A 21,049-nucleotide genomic window follows, 5' to 3' on the forward strand; every position below is an offset into this window, starting at 1 on the left:
ACTAAATCAAACCAGTATTTTCTTTTTCATTTGGAAAAGTTATAGAAAGAACTTTTGGATTCAGAGGGGGACAACTCCACTTTTTAAGAGGTTTCAGAAAGTTGTACTTTCCCCCACCTGACTGCTCTATTTGAAAAGACATTGGTAGTATTAATTGCAAGATGGATCCTCTGAATTAAGGGTAAGTCTAAAGACAAAATTCTCATGTTGTTATTTTCCAATAACCTAACTGATATGTTGCAATAATACTTTAAAACAAGGGTTTCTACCTGATTAATTATAATTAACTAGTTGAAATGAGTGAAAGGCCATAAAGTCAATGTAAATAGAATTAGTTTACACACTCTGACATTTTAAAAATGCTGATATAATTTGGCATAGTACTATATAAAAATACTTTATCTTCAACTAATTGTTAAATTCACTCACTAAGAAACAATGTTATTTATGTCTATTCATCCTTATTTTAAAGCATAATTCAAGAGTTTTGTTGCATATCCCCACAATATTACATTACAACCTGAAGCTTGGCATTCTGTGTTTGAAGAGTGGTATTCTGCTCCTGTAATGATACTGTCTGCCTCTGAAGTGCAAGAATCTGAGCCTGCAAATTATTGTTCTGTGTTTCAAGTTGCTTCAGTTGAGTTTTCAATGCTTGCTTCTCTGCTTGCAGTGTAGCATTCTGAATAAAGAAAATACATATTAAAAATAAAAGCAGCATCAAACATATTTCTGTTTAACAGATACTAGAATGTTATACAAGAGTTCATTACCATGATAATCCAAAAAATCTCAACAACCTTAAAAGAGAAAAAGACAAAACATTTCCCCTGTAACCCAAACTGTAAAAAAGATACTTAATCTAGGAAAGAAAGCAATACTAAAACCTTAATACTATTGTGTCTGTGTTCTGCCTGTTTTATAAATGTCCAAAGAACAACATATTCCATTATAAATTTATTAACATAACAAACTAGAATGAAATTGTCAGTTCTGTGATTTTTATGCTATTCAAAAGGGCCCAGAGCACATAGGGCTGTGTCTAGCCAAGAGACAATGTACCTTTTTCTAATTCCGCAGAGGCAAATACCCATATACACATATAGATATATGTAGTGGTCCCTGGGGTAGCAGCAAAATTAAGTATTTTATTTATTTAGAAGAGAAGCAGGAACAATCTTAACCATCTGTTTAAAAAAAGTTTAGTACATAATAGACCTAACAGATGTTACATATTTTTCTCCAGTGTTTTTTTTTCATGGTATAACACATTTTACTACAACTATTTTAGCTATATGACTTCTGGAATGAATCCAAATAAAACATACTACTTTCAATCTTTCTAATATATAGGATCATATTTCAATTTTATAATTAAATGGTTGAATTACCATGCAAATCATTATATTTAAAATGTGATGTTTGTTATAAATATTATATTTTCAGGATTATTTCTAAGTAAAAACTCATTTAAAAATGAGCATCCAAAAGTACAAAGGAAAAAAAAAAGTATAAAGAATCCTCTAGAAAATCAAAATAAAACTTTAATATACAAGGCCAAAATTTATATATAATTGCAACATGCAAAAAAAGGTTACAACTGAATCACAACAGATCATCTTTATCATTATTTTATATTAGTGGACAATGCCAACATTCACTTTATAGGCTTTCAAGCTATATATACTACATGTCACAGTATAAAAGTTAAATCATGATTTAACTGATATTATACTATAAAACCAAAGGTGAGAAAGAAAAATGCTTTAAAATGAATGTTGACATTGTACTTTTCTTTTGTTCATCTGATCACAAAGGGTAAAAAAAATTTACACTAGAAAAATAATATGGAATACTAATATCTTTATATACGATCCTGATATAACAAAAAGGTGCACCATTTTCCACTTATATATGTGAGATATATACGTTTATTCACTTATACTGTTACAGTTCAGCTCTTCAGAAACCAAAATGTAAAGCTCTAACGAGTCTGGGTATCCTTAATAAGAAAAACTCCTACAGTCTATAATGAATAGAAGAGATAACTGAGAGTAGACAAGGTATATCAGAACAAGAAAAGGTTTACAATGGAAAAGGATGAAGTTAACAAACATATGTACTAGCAAATCAGCAAAAATTACCAGTCTAATATAGGGTAGCCATCTTTATAAACCCTCATCTAAATGAGTGAAATATGTCAACCAATTCCTCCCCAATGGAAATTTATAGATGAAATAAGTGGGAAAAGAGATTCATCTTATAGAATATAACACACCAAGTTTTCTGAAATGTAATTTTTAATTCAGGTGATTGATATATAATTATATATGACTAAATAATGAAACATGAATTTTCATATGTAGCTGAAAAATACATTAAAAAATATAAAAGAGTTCACTAATAATTTAAAACACACAAATTAAAATATTTTCTCCTATCACTTAAATAGAAATTACAAGGTTGCTAATATCCAATGTCAATCTGGAATAACAGATATTCTATTAGTGGAACTGAAAATTCACTTTTTTGAAAAGCTTTTACAACAGTATCAATTAAAGTTAAATACACATACAGAAATATCTCTATATATATGCTCTTTGGCCTATCAGTTCTACTGTCAGTAATTTACTACCCTAGGAACTTCCCTGGTGGTCCAGTGGTTAAGACTCTGCCAGCCCAATGTAGGGGGGTGCATGTTCGATCCCTGGTTGGGGAACTAAGACCTTACATGCTGTGGGTCCAAAAAAGTTAGGGTTTCCAAGGTGGTGGCAGTGGTAAAGAACCCGCCTGCCAATGCAAGAGATATATTAAGAGACTCGGGTTTGATCCCTTGGTCCGGAAGATCCTCTGAAGGAGGGAATGGCAACCCCCTCCAGTATTCTTGCCTGGTGAATCCAACAGACAGAGGAGCCTGGAGGGCTGTAGTCCATAGGGTCGCAAAGTCAGACTCAGCTGAAGCAACTTAGCATGCATAACACATTAGGGCTTTCCAGGTGGAGCCAGTGGTAAAGAAACCGCCTGCCAATGTAGGAGACTTAAGAGATGCGGATTCAATCCCTGGATCAGCAAGGGACTCCCCTGAAGGAGGAAATGACAACCCACTCCAGTATTCGGCAGGATACGGTCCATAGGGTTGCAAAGAGTTGGACACAATAGAAGAAAATCAGGATGCAGAAACATGTTATAACATGGATTTTCACAGCACCAAAATCTGAAAAATAACTTAAATATCCACTGATGTGGAACTTATTTAAATAAATTATGGTAATATATACACAATGGAATAGTATGTGGTCATTAAATAAAATGATATAGCTCCGTATGTGCTAAAATAGATCTAAGCTAAAATAATTCCAAAATGGAAATAAGGTCTCAAAAATGTAAATATGTAAAAGAAATAAAACTATAAACAGATACCTCACAAACATTTTTCTGGAAATATAAAACAGTTTTCAGTGACTATTTTTGGATGAAAAAGTAGAAATCAGTAGTGTAAGAGATTAACTTCTGTCTTCATGGCTTAGTTTTCAACAAACAAATTAGAAAACAATAAAACCAAAGTTGGCTTAAAGCTCAACATTCAGAAAACTAAAATCATGGCATCTGGTCCCATCACTTCATGGCAAATAGACGGGGAAACAGTGGAAGACTTTTTTTCTCCAAAATCACTGCAGATGGTGACTGCAGCCATGAAATTAAAAGACGCTTACTCCTTGGAAGGAAAGTTATGACCAACCTAGACAGCATATTAAAAAGCAGAGACATTACTCTGTCAACAAAGTCCAGCTACTCAAGGCTATGGTTTTTCCAGTAGTTATGTATGGATGTGAGAGTTGGACTATAAAGAAAGCTGAGTGCAGAAGAATTGAAGCTTTTGAACTGTGGTGTTGGAGAAGACTCTTGAGAGTCCCCTGGACTGCAAGGAGATCCAATCAGTCCATCCTAAAGGAGATCAGTCCTGAGTGTTCATCAGAAGGACTGATGTTGAAGCTGAAACTCCAATACTTTGGCCACCTGATGCGAAGAGCTGACTCATTGGAAAAGACCCTGATGCTGGGACAGATTGAAGGCAGGAGGAGAAGGGGACGACAGAGGTTGAGATGGTTGGATGGCATCACCGACTCCATGGACATGGGTTTGAGTAAACTCCAGGAGTTGGTGATGGACAGGGAGGCCTGGCGTGCTGTGGGCCATGCGGTGAAGAGTCGGACACAACTGAGTGACTGAACTGAACTGAACCACAACTCTTTTACTTGTTAGCATGTTAAGTTCTTTAGGCTCATTCATCTTTGAAAAATAAATGCCTGCTGAATTATTTTCTACAGTAAATATTTAATAAACTCACTCAGTGCATATTTACTAAGAATCTGCTATCTACCAAGCATTGTTTTAAACAGAGAAGGCACAGTGATGTAAAAGAAAGACAAGTTACCTGCTTTCAGGGAGCTTTTTTATAGTAGTCAAATAGTAAATCAATGAATAAAAAAAATTAATTGGTAAAAAGTTCCATGAAGAAACTAAGCAAGGCAGTGGTGTGAAAGTAAATGGTTTTAGGCTGGGAACAACTGCTTCAGTGGAGAAGGGGTTAGGAAAAACCCCCTATAGATGACATGTGATGTGAGACCTGAATGGTGACAGAAGCCTGTCACGTGTTCCAGCTAGGGCAAGCAAACAGGCCCTGAAAGAGGAATAAACAGAAAACGCCAATATGACTAGAATTAATTTGCTTATTAAGTGCCAGTCACTGTTCTGTTTTCCACATATTAACAGATACTAATATTATCCTCAGATTAATAAATAAAGTAGGTAGAAGACTAATATGGCATAAGGCCAGAGATACAGGCAGGGCAATGTCAAATAGGATCTTATGGATATAGTAAAAAGTATGGAAGTGAAAGAGTAAGTGTTAGTTCATTTGTGTCCAACTTCGAGATCCCATGGATTGTATGGAGCCTGCCAGGCTCCTCTGTCCATGAAGTTGGTAGTCATTTCCCTTCCCCAGGGGATCTTCCCAACCCAGGGATTGAACCCACGTCTCCTGTACTGCAGGCCGATTCTTTACCTCTGAGTCACCAGGGATTTCATTATTAACAAAATGGGAAACCACTGAAGATTTTAAGCAGGAAAATGACATGACCTGGATTATGTTTTAAAAATAACTCTAGGGTTTCCTTGGTGGTCCAGTGGTTAAAAGTCCACCTTGCAACGCAGGGGACACTGGTTTGATCCCTGGTTTGGGAAGTTCCCACACGCCATGGGGCAACTAAGCCCAAGAGCTGCAGCTACCAAGCCCACGTGCAGCAACTGCTGAAGCCTGCAAGCCCTGGAGCCCATGCTCCACAAGGGACTCCACTGCAGTGAGAAGCACACATACCGCATCGAGAGAGCAGCTCCCACTCTGCAACTAGAGAAAGCCCATGAGCAGCAACAAAGATCTAGTGCGGCCAAAAATAAATAAATAAAAAACCTCACAAATTATTAGAAGAACTCTAGGTTACTACACTGAGAATGGGGCAGTTTGGGTGACAAGTTAAAGGGACAGGCCGGTTAGGATGACACTTATAACAGTCCAGATGAGGCATAAGGGTAACTTAGGCTACAGTGTTAGCACCAGAGACAGAGAAATACATGAGTTTGCATTCTATTTACATGACAGAGTTGACAAAGCTTGCTGATGGGCTTACATGACGATGATGAAGAAAAGAATATTAAATGGTTCTTGTCTTAATATGATAAACTGATCAAGAAAGTAGAAAGTGAACAAAACTACAAAACCAGATTAGTTTTATATATTAGTGTTATATATTCAGTGATCCTTTACTTCTAAAAAACTTTATTCCTTCTAAAATACTTACATTTCTTTCAACTTCAATTAATCTGTCTTTAACTTTCAGAAGTTCTCTAGTTGTTTCTTGACTTTCTCGCTCCCATTTGTTGTCTTCACCAGCAGCTGGAGGAGAGCTCTGAACCATTCTTTCCTCATCCTGTCTCTGTTTGAGAGCCTCATAATTCTTTTTCACCTAAAATTTTATTTTAAAATATCTTTTAAAATTGAAGTATAGTTGATTTATAATATTGTTTTCATTTATTTAAAAAGGGAGAAAACATACCACCAAGATTATATTTATCATAATTAAACTCCACAACAGCCTGGTGAATGTGAGAGACAGTTTATTTAAAAATATAATAATATATACAATTACCATTATTATCATGATCACAATTTATGCATTGTGAAGTGCAAATGTTTCCTCTAGAAATATTAATATACCCTGCATAAGTGTCATGTTGCGATTATTTTGTAATTTCAGATCCTGTTGCTTATGATGAAAATATCACTGAAGAATAACAGATGAATACAGACTTGTTGCGAAGTACTAACAATTGTTTTTAGAGCCATTTATAATTGGTTTAGAGATTTCAGAGATCCCCATGTCAAGAACAAAAACTTGACACATGTGTTAAGTCCCCTTAAAAAGAATAACTGAAGCTGAGGAAGTATCTATTTATGTATGGTCTTTTAAAAAGGATTATGTTGCCCAGAATGACCTGTTACTAAATAAATGACTTCTTTATATGGATACTGACCCACATAAAATTACTATTATTCAATTTATAAGGAGTGAGCAATCCAAGGATATATCTTATCCAGGGTTTTCTGGTATGATTATAACCAAATCCTACTTTAACAGAGCAAACTCAAAACTAACAATTTGGTCATCATCCAAAATTAATGATAAACTAAATTGTCTCTTCAATTTAAATTATTGTTATACTAAATTACTAGTTTCTCCTAGGAAATGATTATCATAAATTTCTAACTTAAACCCAAACTTTCCATAAGACAAGGATACAGATCTTTAAAATAATTCAATGTCTAATGCAACCTCAAGAAAGCTTTATGGCTCAAACTTTGCTATTACTATGGAGTTAGACAATGATGTGAGATTATAGAAAATAAGATGCCAAGATAGAGTGTCACTTAAATCTTGGCAAATGATCAAACAGATGTTCTAAGATCCTGATTTTCCACTTTTTAAAAAAATACTTTCTGACATCCTAAATAATATAGATGGATAACATAATTTCCAGCCTATTTTATATTAATTTCTCACAGGCTCTTTTTTCAAGGCTTGTAAGAGCTATGGACATATGTCATTATTAAGAAGGGGACATGAGAATAAAACTCAGAACTTCTCACTTTCAGTCCACTGTTCTGTAAGTTTCAAAAATGATCCTTTACTGTCTGTATCATTAATGAAAATCATTTATTTATGTTCATATTGAAAACGACATTTTCCATCAGGGTTTTTCAGAGGCAGTGTACAAGTGGGTGCTGCCTTCTTATCTAATTTATTAATTTAAATAAATTAAATGTCTTTTAATTGGGATGTACAGACCATTTACATTTAATGTGATGACTGACATGGTTTGGTTTAAAATTGCTATGTTGCTATTTATTTTCCATTTGTCCAATCTGAAGTTTGTTCTTTTTCTGCCTTTGTTTGGATTTTTTTATTCTATGTAATCTCCTTTGCTGGCATTTTAGTTTTATTTCTTTGTCATACTATTTTAGTGGTTACTTTATACTTATTACTCATATTTAGCTTTCATAGTCTATTTTAACTATGAAAAAACTAGCATGGTATAATTAATCAATCATATATTAAAAACTAGAACAGCATAATTTCAGTTGAATGCATGTTTATGGCAGAAAACTAGTCCAATAATAATAATTTGGAAATCTTGCACTTACAAATGGCTGAAAGTGGAAGACAATCTCTAACTTTTAGACTTGAAACACATAATATACCAACCCATGCTCAAACCCATTATTTTCTGGCTTAGTAGCTTCATGAAATTGACTTTATTTGCAATATAGTAATACTGCATAAAGGGCAAAAATTCAGAAAAAGAAAGATGATTAATCAAATGTGGTAACAAGTTTTACTTCATTTTTTTGGACAACACTTTATGCTGACTAAACAAAGTTCTAAAATTTCTTCTGTAACAAAAAACGTTCTGTGTTAATGTCTGAGACAAACACCAGCAATGATGGTATGGGCAAATGAGGAACCAGTCCTTTTCCTCTCCTGTATGGGAAATCAATTTTTGGGTAACTTTCTCTGGAAACCTGATAAAACTACAATGTTCCATGTTACCAAGAAAAATGACTTCTGATTGGTAAATTGTATTTGTACTACAAGAACTCCAAATACCTAATAAGAAGCTACATCTTTGCACTTCTCTGAGTGTAGGAACTCTTAAATCTGAAGACTGTGAAGATCTTAAATCCATGCATTTGGAGATGTTGCAAGAGATGATGACTGGTATTAAGCATGACGTCCCAAAGCCAGAGCAACTTTCACACATACTCAATGTGAATCTTGTCTTCTTGCATCTGAACTATCATCTAGTGAGAAGATGACTCTCAGACAAATGTGTGAAGAGGAACACCAGATTGTGCCCTATTATTAGCTTATACTTCCTATAGTGCTCTGAACTGAACAGTTCTAAATGTGGCCTATAATAAGCTTGTCAGCCTGAATGTTTGGTTGACTGTAAAACCACTCCATGTATGACTATAGAGCTAATAAAAGGGAATAAAAGGCAGAACATGATTCTACCAATCTACCAAACACTAACCCTATAGAATGGACAAGTCCTTTCAATTTCAATTCATTCACATAGGGAAAACAGACAGTAGTCCCTACCTCACATATTTCACGGAATAATTCCAAGTAACACAATAAAAATATTTAGAAAAGACCTCAAATTTTTGAGATCAAGGGCTCTCTTATATCACACATACTGCTTCCCTCTACTTGCTATCCTCACACCCATATGTTTTTTTTAATCAAACTTTTACCTGGACTCTCAATAGGCAAAGAGTGACAGTGAAGTGTCAAAATCACATTGAGAGCTTTTCCTAATGAAATAAGTCTGCCTCTTCCCCATTCCACTCTCACAATTCCAGTATGTGTCTTCGTACATATTGAGGGACATTCATACACAAAATAAGATTGAATAAATTATAGTGTATAGACAAGATAGTTTGTTATAAACTACATAACAAAGATCTGTTTAAGAATAATCTCAAGTTTAAGAAAAAGAAATTGACAAAACAGTAATAAAAATTTATGTTTCATTTTCTACTTTATACTTTTCTGTCCAAATATCTGACAAGGAATTCCCTGGCAGTACAGTGGTTAGGACTCGGTGCTTTCACTGATGGGTCCCAGGTTCAATCCCTGGTCAGTAAACTAAGATCCCACAAGCTGAGCAGTGCAAAAAAGAGAAAAAGTTGACAATCAGAATTCTTTCCAAGAAAATCACTTACTGTTTTTAGTTCTTGGCGCAACTGCTGGTTGTAATTTGTGGACTCTTCTAGTCGAGCTTCTAAAGCAGCAATTTTTTCTTCTTTTATTTCAAGGGACTTCTTTAGAGTCGATTCTAATTTTGATTCCAAAAGTTTATATCTATTATCCAAGTATAAAAAGAATATAGTTCATTACTGGAGGTCAGAAAATTATTTTAAAGATAATTTATGATTAGATACTGATACATAAATAAGCCTTATAAAATGGTCTTTTTAAAAAAGCAGCAAATTATTCTGTTCTTCCTGCCTACTCTCCCTTTTTAACTATGCCTGGTAATGAGAAAACAACAAAAAAGCCCTGAGTATACAGCTCCAGATTATAGTCTAGGCTGTCAAAAGCAAAAATTAATGCTAAAAAAAGGTATCTGGAAGATCTTAAGTCTCAAAATATTTCTTTTAGTTTCATAAGAACAGAATCTACAGGAAGAGTAAGTGGATGGATTAATCACATTATTAAGCATTTGTCTATGATATTAATATATAATATATTCACACAAGTACATATGAATAGCTAAGACTTAAAGCACCCTGAAGACTACCTTCAGGGCATAGAGAACTTTCAGAATATTAAAAATAAAGAGGGGGGACAACATAGTAAAGAGCCAAGATACTGGTAATAGAACAGGAAGGGGCAGATAGGCTTGAGTGTTAATATTTCAGTTATCTTTCTGATTGATGGGTTCATGAATATTTAAAGATTTTTTTTCTTTATAAAAAGGACATCCATGAACATACTCTGAGAGGGAACCACAGACTAGGAATTACAGATTAAACTATTTCTTACACCTGAGAACCTTGATGACTAAACCAAATAAAAACCTTTAGTATGAATATGAGAAATTCTATCATACTCTGCCTCTTATTGTAATTAATTTGTGTGCATGTATTTTCTGCCCAATTAGATTTTAAGTTCATTGACAAAAGAGAAAAAAAATCTCACTTTGATATTGGCTTCAATCAATGAACAATTTTAAAGCATGTAATGTGTATGACTCTGAATGTATTAAATTTGTGATGCCTGAGTTTTGACTGTCCAGGTAGAGATGTTCAGTAAGCAGGGAATAATATGCATGTCAGCTGAGATGATGGATAGAATGGTTGTGGAATGGATAAGAGGCCTAAGAACCTAACTCTAGGAAACTATATTGAAAGAGAAGGCATAGAACAAAGAACTGTTGAAAAGAGAAAGACAAGAGTGATTACATGGCACTGTTTTCAGCTCTACCACTAAATTCACTTTGCTACATTGATATATTCAATTCCACAATTAGACTATGTATTCCACAATGGTAAGAATAAATTCTTGCCAATAAATACAGTCTGCATTAATTTTTCCCACATACATTTATTTATTATAAAATATAAATACTTACTAGAACAGTAATGATGGATAGGCAACAAAATTCAAATTATATAATTACGAAAATTCTAATGAAATAAAATCTAGTGTATAACAATATTCTTAACAATACACACTTCTATTCCAGCTGGAATCATGTGGCCAACTGAATGCTAAACAGCAGACTACTTGAAAATCTAATTAACTGATAGACTGTATTTACCATGGGAGAATAGAAATTCTCTTCAAACCTGTACTGAATATTTTCAAATTAAAGTGTATATAAGTTAATTTTTTATTCTGTTTGTTAAGTCCTAGTTTTCTACATTATTTTTCTGCCTTAATTGCTCCGCAGTCTCAAAATTAATGCTTCAGCAAAATAAATGATTTCCACTGTTTCTCAGATAGACTTAATACTCACCGGTCATCAGTACTTTGCTCATCATGTAACAGTCGCTCTTTATTTAACCCTATCTTCTCAAGCTCATGAGTTAATTTTTCAAGATCATTATTCATTTGTTGAGTCTTCAATTTTTCACTCACCAAATCCTTATTTTAAAAGTAATGCAAAACTCACATAAGTGTTGTGAACATAAACATAAAAGAAATTCAGCCAAGATTTCATCCAGGAATACACATAATTTAAACCAGTAAAGACAGGCTGTTGCTGAACTTTTTATCAATAAAAAAACAGTTAAGCAAAAAAAAATTATAACCTAGTTCAAAGAGTAATGTTTTCCTTCTTCTATTTTGCTAATACTTTTTAACTTTTTAATGTTAAAAACTAAAAGGAGAAAATCGTACTTGTGATTACACACCTTAGGTTTGAAAAGTGTGGGGGAAACAAAACATATCCATTAACTTTTCATCCTGAACTAGAACTTCAGTGCATATTTCTTTCATGTTGGATACAACACCCTTCTCCCAATACAAGCACCCCTCTCCCAGTGGAAGAGGCCTAAGACATTGATCTGAATAACTAAGGGGAATTCTTAGAGATGCAGGGACCAGGAACCTATTGTCCATGTGTGTAAGATTATAGAACAACAGAAAGGAAAAAGAAAAAGGATAATAGTGATCCCTTTTCAATGTCTCTTTAGCAGAAAGGCAGATTTCCCAGTGCAAGCATCTGCCAGAATGCTGTTTTTTTTTAACTGAACTTAAAAGGTTATCATATATAGTAGAGCATAGGGATAGCAAATAAACACTATTTGCTTTCTTCTGAGCTACACCGACCATCTATTGCCAATCTACTCCTATAAATTTTAGCATTTTTCATGATACACACATCCAACCAACTACCAATTGTTTGGTGTTGACATGATTTGCATTCTCTTGCTTATATTCTCTCAGTCAAAATTCAAGGGACTTTGGAATCTGAAAGATCTAAGATTTGAATCCAGAAATCCAAATCTACCATTTTGTTCTTAAATAAGTTACTTAATGTCTCTGAACCTCAGTTTTCTAATCTAATGGATATAACAGAAATAAAGGATTGGTTGTAAAAATTATCTAGTATTTGGCACATAGCTAGTATTCAGTAACTAGTAGTCATCACATTCAGTAAGTTTTGATCATATATTTTAATATTACTTTGAAACAAAAGTGTAAAATTATAAGAAATAAGTCAGATACTACATGGATAACTTATTACTATAATTTCTTAAAAAATACAATTTGCACTCACTTCTTAGTTTAACAGAAGCTGGAAACTTTTTAATTCTAAATTTCTACTTTGAACCATAAATAGATGATAGAAATTACCATAATAAAGCTTAAAGAAGTTCTAAGTTAAAAAAATTTAAAAATTTGTGTGAAATTTAAGTAAACTATACTTACTTCTCGTAATGTAACCAAAGTTTTTATATCAATAGTTGCTCTTTTCACAAGCTCTTTATTTTCTTTCTCTAATTCTTTCAGACGAATGCAGGATTCTTTATAAATACCAATCTCTTTGAAAAGGGTTTTGTTTTCTTTTTCCAAATTTCCAATTTTAACATTATTTTCTTCTAATGTGGTATCTTTTATTTCTGCTTGTTGCCGGAGTCTCTTATTTTCCTTCTCCAGTTGTTTTTTATCCTTTTCCAGTTGAGAAGTCTCTTGCTCTAATGATTTATTTTCTTTTTCCAGCTGTTCTAGTCTTTTGCTAGATATTTTTAACTCTTCTAGGTTTTTCTGCAATGTTTGATTTTCCATCTCTAAGTCCTGTAGTTCACTTTCCAATTGTTGGATTTTTTTATTGCTGTTTTCAAGAGCTTTCTGTAGCCTTTGATTTTCTGTATCTAAACCCTGATAACTAACTTCTAAGCGTTCTGTTTTCTTGAAAGATGCTTTCATGAGCTCTAAACCTTTCTTAAGTTGTTCTTTTTCACTTTCCAGTTCTTTATTCTCTAGTTGTAGCTGAGCCATCTTCATGCTTGCACACTTCAAAGATTCCACACTCCTTCGAAGTTCTAAGTTTTCCTCATCAAGCTGGGAATTCTCTTTTTCCAGGGATTCTAACTGAAAAGTGAGGTTTTTAAAGCTATCCAATGTTTTTTTAAACTTCCTATTTTCTCTTTCTAGCTCTGAATTTTCTTGTTCTAAGGCCTCAATTTTTTCACAAGTAATTTTTAAATTGGTTATCTTTTTCTGTAACAATTCATTTTCTTTCTCAAGATGATGCAACTCATTTTCAAGTTCTTCTGCTCTTTCTCCTTTTTCTTTATAATGTTCCAATTCTTTTCTGATTTGCCTTTTTTCAAATTCAATCTTGCTTAGCTTGCTACTTGTTTCTTTGATAGATTCATGGAGAATTTTGTTTTCTTTTTCAATGTCTTTCACCCTTGCTTCAGCACTTATCTGGGAGCGCTGCCTTAAGGAGGACACGGTTTGATTCAGATGTTCATTTTCCTGTTCTAATATTTTAATCTAATTTAGTAAAAAAAAAAAAAAGGGAGAAAATTTAAAACTTAATGGAACATGAACTAAAATTCCAGTTTTCCTCCTCCAAAAATTAGCAGGGAAATCAGATCATAAAAAGGTGCTAAAATTGTCTATTTTAATTTTAATTCTGACAAATATTCACAGAAAGATCACCATGTACATGTACTGCCAGATCTTTAAATTTCATATCTTTAGGGACTCCGAAATATACAGGAATGGTTAAGAGAGATGAATATTAACCAAAATGATCTTCAGATTATATACTGGTGATATGTTTCAAATTCAAATATGAGTCTAGATGAAATGTATACACATATCTTCTTGAAGATACATGCTTTTACATTCATTTAAAAAATTTCACAATGCATATATACAGGAAGACCTCAGTAAATACAGTATTTGCTCTATTACATGCATAGATGTGTGTGTGTGTGTGTGTATGGGTATGTGTGTATTTGTGTGTACTCATTTCCTAAAAGAATTCTAATTTGGAAACATCTAAATAACAATATCCCTGGTACATTTAAAAACAAAAACATCCAATTTATAGTATGGTCTACTATGATGGTAATGGTTCTTAAAATTCAGTGTGTTAAACAATCAATTTCCTGAGAAACTTGTAAAAACAGAGATTCATGCTTAGCTCCAGAATTTTGGTTCCACAGTTCCATAGAAATGCGTATTTTTACAGGTGACCTAAGGACTAACCCTGGTGGTTCAGATGGTAAAGAGTCTCCCCTGTAATGCAGGAGACATGATTCAATCCCTGGGTCAGGAAGATTCCCTGGAGAGGTAAATGGCAACCCACTCCAGTATTCTTGCCTGGAAAATCCCATGGACGGAGGAACCTGGCAGGCTACAGTCTACGGGGTCACAAAGAGTTGGACGTGACTGAGCAACTAACACTTTCATTTTGAGGACTATAGCTCGATAATACAAATCATTTTACTTCTAAAAATTAGAAATTTTAAAACAGCCAGTTATTTAATCTATTTGATTCTCCGTTTCTTCAAGCATAACATGTGAATGACCAATAAAACTTGAGAGAGTAAGTATGAAAATATACAGAACAGTTGCTGCTACCACTTCAGTGGGAACAGAGTAGAGCTGCACTTCATCCCAATTTCATTCGGGGCCTTCAGTATCTGCCATCTCATTCCACTGACACTTGAAAAGCAATTCATGCACAGGTACCATGAAATTTTATATCTGATAATTATTAGGGACACTGTCAATTAAAAAAATTCTAAGTTTTCTCTTCAACTTTTCAAAAATGCATGGGATAGAAAATGAGGTAAAACTATAGTTATTTTAAAATCTAAAAATTTCTAAAATATTTCATTTAATGTTATTATGAAGATTTTACTTGCACAAACTTTAAAATAACTTTTGTTAATAAGTTTTAAGATATGTTGCTTAATAAAAAAATTTATGAAACCTGTCTCTCTGAATTTTCTCGAAGTGTTTCAATTGTTTTTTCAAGCTGAGCTTTTTCCTTCATTAGATCCTTGCTTAAATTCTGACAATTCTGAAGACTTTGCTTTTCTTGAATAATCTCATTTTCAAGGATTTCAACCTGGTGAAAATGAAATTACAAAACAATATATCATTAGTATTTCAAAATAGTGGAAGCATGTAAAAACAAAAACTAATCACTGAATAAAGGATAGAAGACAGTTTTAATACTCAAATAGTGCAATTTAAGAATTTCATAGAAAAATTCATTCATAGTATTTCAAGGTACTTTTAGCAGCTATCTAAAATACACAGACATGATTATCTTTCTTGTCCTCTGCATCTTTGAAGGCAAATTTCCACTTCTAAACACAAACACAACTGCATACTACACACATGCCACATGAAGAATACACAAAACTTACTAAAAAAAACTCTCTTGGCTTGAATGGATTTGTAAAATGAAAATTTAATTCGTCACGGAATTTAGGGCACAAGGAGGAAAAGATGAGAAAATGAGGAGACAAGAAGGAACTTGGATTAAAAAGAGAAAAAAAGGAGACTACTAGAGAAAAAAAGATTTGGGCAAAACTCTAGAAAAGTATGAGGTTAACAAGTATGAAAAAGCAAATTCAACTTCAAAACATGCCAAACTAGTGATTTCCCCATTATTATATAACATATTCAAACCCGGTAACCCAAAAAAAAATTTAGGCATATAAAATATTCCACTTCACATTTAAATATTACCTAAATCCTTGTAACAACAGTAAGAAACTCTAAGAAGTAATATTAATAGCTCAAAAGCATAAAGCTGCAAATCTTATTCAATAATTCACATTAAGTTTACACAATCAGGAACCTTTAAGCTATTAATAACTAATCTGGTTCTCACATTAAATACTGAAATATATGGGAAGTATTTATTTAAACTCATTTGCTGTATTAATGGAATTCAAGTGAAACATTCAGTTTACAAAAGATATGCAAAGAATTAATCAAAAATTGCTGGAATCACTAATTTACTAATTAGACTTTAAAGTTAACTTTAAAATCAAAATTCCAGATTTATAGTGGCAACAAAAATAAAACCATTCCAAGTTCTAAATGGCCACTTCTATTTTAACACTATATTTATTGTGAAATGCTTATTTGGTTAACGAATTAATGATGATGCAAATAATGTTTTAAAAGGGAAAAAATCTTTCAAGAATATCAAAGTGTCTATCTGCATCATCTAAGGCACTGGTTCTCATGGCATGGTTCCACAATAGCAGGATGAGTCTCCTCACCTAGGAACTTCTTGGAAGTGAGAATTCTTATCGCACCCCAGCCCTACCACATTAGAAACTCTAGGCATGCGGCTCAGCAATCCATATCTTAACAAGTGCTGAAGGTTACTGTGATGGATACCTACCTATTCAAAGCTATTGGTCTAAAAACTAGGCAGATTTTCATAACCAAACTAGAAACCGAGTATCCAGAAGAAAAACTAGACATAGCTGACACATGTAGAAGAATATTTATTACAGTATATTTTTCAGTGACCAAGAACTGGAAACAAAAGTGAAAGCACATTTTGAAGGGTATACATGATGGAGGGTATTCATGATAAAAATATCATGAACATCTTGATAATACGATTTCTATTTAAGTATACTGTGGTGTATGGTTGTGTAGGCACAAAGATATGCACAAATAAATTACTTGGTCTAACTGTCCCACAACAGGAAAACAGAGTATCTCAGAGATATTGCCAGTTTGGATCCAGACCACTGCAATAAAGTATCGCAATTAAATGAGTCAAGTGAATATTCTAAAAGCTACGTTTACCCCACACTGTGGACTATTAAGTGTACCATACCATTATGTCTAAAAAAACAATGTACATACCTTCATTAAACAATACTTTACTGCTAAAAATGTTAACCATCATCTGAGCCTTCAGCAAGTTTTAATCGTGCTGGGGAAGTGTCTTGCCTAGATGCTGATGGCTGCTGACTGATCAGGGTAGTGGCTGCTGAAGGTTGGGGTGGCTATGTAATTTCTTAAAATAAAACAATAAAGTCTGCTCTGTCAGTTGACCGTTCCTTTCATGAACAATGTTTCTGTAGCATGCAAAGCTACAAAAACTTTTTTTTCAAAATTGGAGTCACTTCTCAAACACAGCCACTGTTTTATCAACTTTATGTAATATTCTAAGTCCTCTGTTGATATTTCAACCAACTTCACAACATCTTCAACAGCAGGCTCTGTCTCAAGAAACTTTCTTTACTCATGCATAAGAAGTAACTCCTAATCCATTATAGCTGTATCATGAGATTGCAACAAATCAATCACATCTTCAGGCTCCAATTCTAATTCTGGTTCTCTTGCTAATTCCTCCATATCTGCAATTACTTCCTCCATTGAAACCTCTAAGTCATCCATGAGGGGTACAATCAACTTCTTCCAAACCCCTGGTTAACGTTATTTTTACCTCTTCCCATGAATCACGAATGTTCTTAATGGCATCTAGACTGGTAAGTTCTTTCCAGAAGGTTTTTAATTGACTTTGCCAGATCCATCAGAGGAATCACTTTTGATGGCAGCTATAGCCTTACAAAATAAAGAGTAAGACTTCAAAGTCAACTTAGTCTTTGATCTATGGGCCGCAGAATGGATACTGTGTTAGTAAGCATGGAAACAACATGAATCTCAATCCTAAGTCTCTAACAAAGCTCTTGGGGATCAGGTGCACTGTCAATGAGCAGTCATATTTTGAAAGAAATTTTTGTTTGAGCAGTAGATCTCAAAAGTGGGCTTAGAATAGTCAGTAAACCACACTGTAAACAGATATGCTGTCATCCAGGCTTTGTTGTTCCATCAAGAAAGTACAGGGAAAATAAGTACAGAGAGAACAGATTATGCAGAATTCTTAAGGGCCCTAGGATTTTTGAAATTGTAAATGAGCACTGACTTCAAGTCACCAGCTTCATTAGCCTCTAATAAGAGAGTCAGCCTGTCCTTGGAAAAAAAAAATTATTTATTTGGCTGCGCCAGGTCTTAGTTGTGACATGCTTCATTAGCCTCTAACAAGAGAGTCAGCCTGTCCTTGAAAAAAAAAAAAATTATTCATTTGGCTGCGCCAGGTCTTAGTTGTGGCATGCAGGATCTTTAGTTGTGACATGTGGGATCTAGTTCCCTGACCAGGGATCAAGTCTAGGCCCCCTGCATTGGTAGTGTGGAGTCTTAGCCACTGGGACCGCCAGGGAAGAAACCTGTCCTTTGAAGCTTCGATCCTAGGCATTAATTAAACTCTTTCAGCTATTGAAGTCCTAGATGGAATCTTGTTCCAATAGAAGGTTGTTTGTCTACACCAAAAATCTAGTTTAGTGTAGATTAATTATATCTTCTGGAAAACTAAATACAGCTTCTACATTAGTACATGTTGTACTTTTATGTTACGGAAACATCTCTCCTTCAACCTCACAAACCAACCTCTAAAGATTAAGTTTTCTTCTAAGCTTCCTCACCTCTCTCAGCCTTCACAGCTCTGGATTAGGCTTTGGCTTAAAGGAATGTTGTGGCTGGCATGTATTCTATCCAAACCACTAAGACTTTCTCCATGTCAGCAATAATGCTTTCACTTTCTTATCATTCAAAGTTCACTGAAAGTACTTTTAATTCAAGAACTTCCTTGCATGCACATCTTGGGCTAACTTGTAGGAGACCTACCTTTTAGTCTATCTCAGCTTTCAACACTCGTTCCTCACTATTCTGAATCATTTCTAGCTTTTGACTTGACTGTGAGAGAGACAGATGTGCAGCTCTTACTTTCAGTTGAACACATACAGGCCGCTCTAGGGTTATTAGTTGCCTAATTTCAATACTGTAGTGTCTCAGGGGATAGGGAGGTACACGGAGAGGCTGAGAGGAGGGGAAATCACCAGCCAGTGGAGAAGCTGGAACACCACATCACTTGATTAAGTTCACTATCTTATATGGGTGCAGTCTATGCCACCCCAACACAATTACAATACGAACATCAACAATCACTGACAGAGGTCACCATAACAAATACAGTAACAATGAAAGAGTTTGAAACATTGTGAGAATCACCAAAATGTGACACAGAGACACGAAGTAAGCAAATGCTATTAGAAAAATAGTGCTGAGAGACTTGTTTGAAGCAGGGTTGCCTCAAACTTTCAAGTTGAAAGAAAAAACAGTAGCAGCAGCAGCAATCATCTGTGAAGTACAATCAAGTACTATGCAATAAAATAAGGGATGCTTTTTATTTCTTTTCAGAGTCTACTTAAATTCAGGTTTCATAATCCCTAAACTGTGGCCTCGAAATACCATTGTCCACTAAAAGAAAAGAAGGGCTTTTTAGAGAAATGGCTGTGTCCAGGTCTCAAGCAGGAAATGTTTCAGCGGAACCTAGAACACTCTGTCACAGCAGAAAGCAAGGAAGCTCTCCAGGAGTGCTTAGGTCGTCATTAGGATTCAGGTAGCAGCTTAAAAGAGTTGAGAGGGTAAGAAAAACAGTGTACTCAAATACTTCAAGTACTTTAAAATACGTGAGTTTATTATGACACCACAACAAACTCAATAATTATCTCAGGAGGATATGAGAGAACCAATTTATTACTAGGAAACCGGTAAATAAAGGACAAGAATCAAACATTCATCCTACTTTACCCACCCTAAGAGTTGTTCCTCAGAGTAACTAACAGTGGTTTATATCTTAACCCAGTATTTTTTTTTTAAGGTTTTCCTTACAGAAACACTCTAGCTTCCAAATTAAGAACGGATGATATAATATCAGGATTTTGCACCCTCTGATTAATTAAGGGATCTAAACCAATGATTTTCCATGACTACAAATTCACAGAGAGAGACAACCAGACATGTACCACCTGTTTTAAGTTTCTTCAACAGAAAAACTACTAGGAAAGAAGAGTAAATCTACAGACTAAAAAAGACTTAAGGGACACATCAACTGATTAAACATACCAATCTTATTTGGATTTATATTAAAAAAATATTTGAATATACTTATATTCAAAAATATGTATTTTTTTAAAAAAATCATAATAGATTTCAGAAACTGAAATGCTGATCAAAAACTATAATTTTTTAAGTGTGATATCATCACTGTTCTTTTTTTAAATTCCTTACTGTTTAGAGATTTATACTGAGTATTTATTGGTAAAACATTACCATGTCTAGGACTTACTTCAAAATTATCTGGTGGTTGCGTGGACAGTATCAAGGACAGAAGTAAGACTGGTTGTAAGTTAATAACTGTTGAAGCTGAATGAGTCCAAGAGTGCATTCACTTCTATTTATATAAGTTTGAAATCTATATAATCAGTAAAAATAAAACTGAGGGTACAAAAAAGTTGGAAAATAAATGTTCTATCTAAACACTATATATTTATACTTTTACATGTACCTTCTTTGTATTATCTTAAACATTAATTTTTATACCTTCTTACTTAGTCTTTGATTTTCTTTTTCAATTTTCAGGATTTTGGAGGTGGTGCCTTCAGCAGAATCCATTGTACTCCGAAGCTCTTCTACAGTTTTTGTCAAACTCTGATTTTCCATCTCCAACTTCAACAATCTACTTGATGTCAATTCATTCACCTCATGGCCCAAGGATTTCTGTGGTGCTGTAATATTGAAAAATATGACACTGGTAAGACTATGCTTACTCTTCACTATTTAAAATATTTAGTGTAAATACACTAAATCATCTGATCCTTAACTTTATAAAAAATTAATGAAGTTATACAAGATAGACACAATAAAAAAAGAGAGATAAAATACAGGCAAATCTTTCAATTCTAATGCATTCACAAGCAGGTATTTTCCTGGTGGCTCAGTGGTAAAGAACCCGCCTGCAATGCAGGAGCTGCAGGAGATGAGGGTTCAATCCCTGGGTCGGGAAGATGCCCTGG

The 21,049-nt window shown here is 33.9% G+C and overlaps 1 protein-coding gene across 4 annotated transcripts in view; it reads right to left on the reverse strand.

Annotated features, from left to right (window-relative positions):
* Nucleotides 1–21,049, reverse strand: part of CCDC88A (coiled-coil domain containing 88A) — a 112,326-nt gene that overhangs the window by 25,322 nt on the left and 65,955 nt on the right. For all 4 annotated transcript variants that reach the window (XM_070478450.1, XM_070478449.1, XM_070478446.1 and 1 more), the window contains exons 13-19: nucleotides 20,577–20,761; nucleotides 15,085–15,222; nucleotides 12,561–13,631; nucleotides 11,143–11,270; nucleotides 9,344–9,482; nucleotides 5,859–6,023; nucleotides 521–682 (exon numbers count right to left, since the gene is read on the reverse strand). In XM_070478450.1, the coding sequence (XP_070334551.1) occupies nucleotides 521–682; nucleotides 5,859–6,023; nucleotides 9,344–9,482; nucleotides 11,143–11,270; nucleotides 12,561–13,631; nucleotides 15,085–15,222; nucleotides 20,577–20,761 (1,988 nt within the window). The remainder of the gene's footprint in view (nucleotides 1–520; nucleotides 683–5,858; nucleotides 6,024–9,343; nucleotides 9,483–11,142; nucleotides 11,271–12,560; nucleotides 13,632–15,084; nucleotides 15,223–20,576; nucleotides 20,762–21,049) is intronic.

Source organism: Odocoileus virginianus, chromosome 2 (assembly GCF_023699985.2).
Source record: "Odocoileus virginianus isolate 20LAN1187 ecotype Illinois chromosome 2, Ovbor_1.2, whole genome shotgun sequence".
Classification (NCBI taxonomy): Eukaryota; Metazoa; Chordata; class Mammalia; order Artiodactyla; family Cervidae; genus Odocoileus; species Odocoileus virginianus.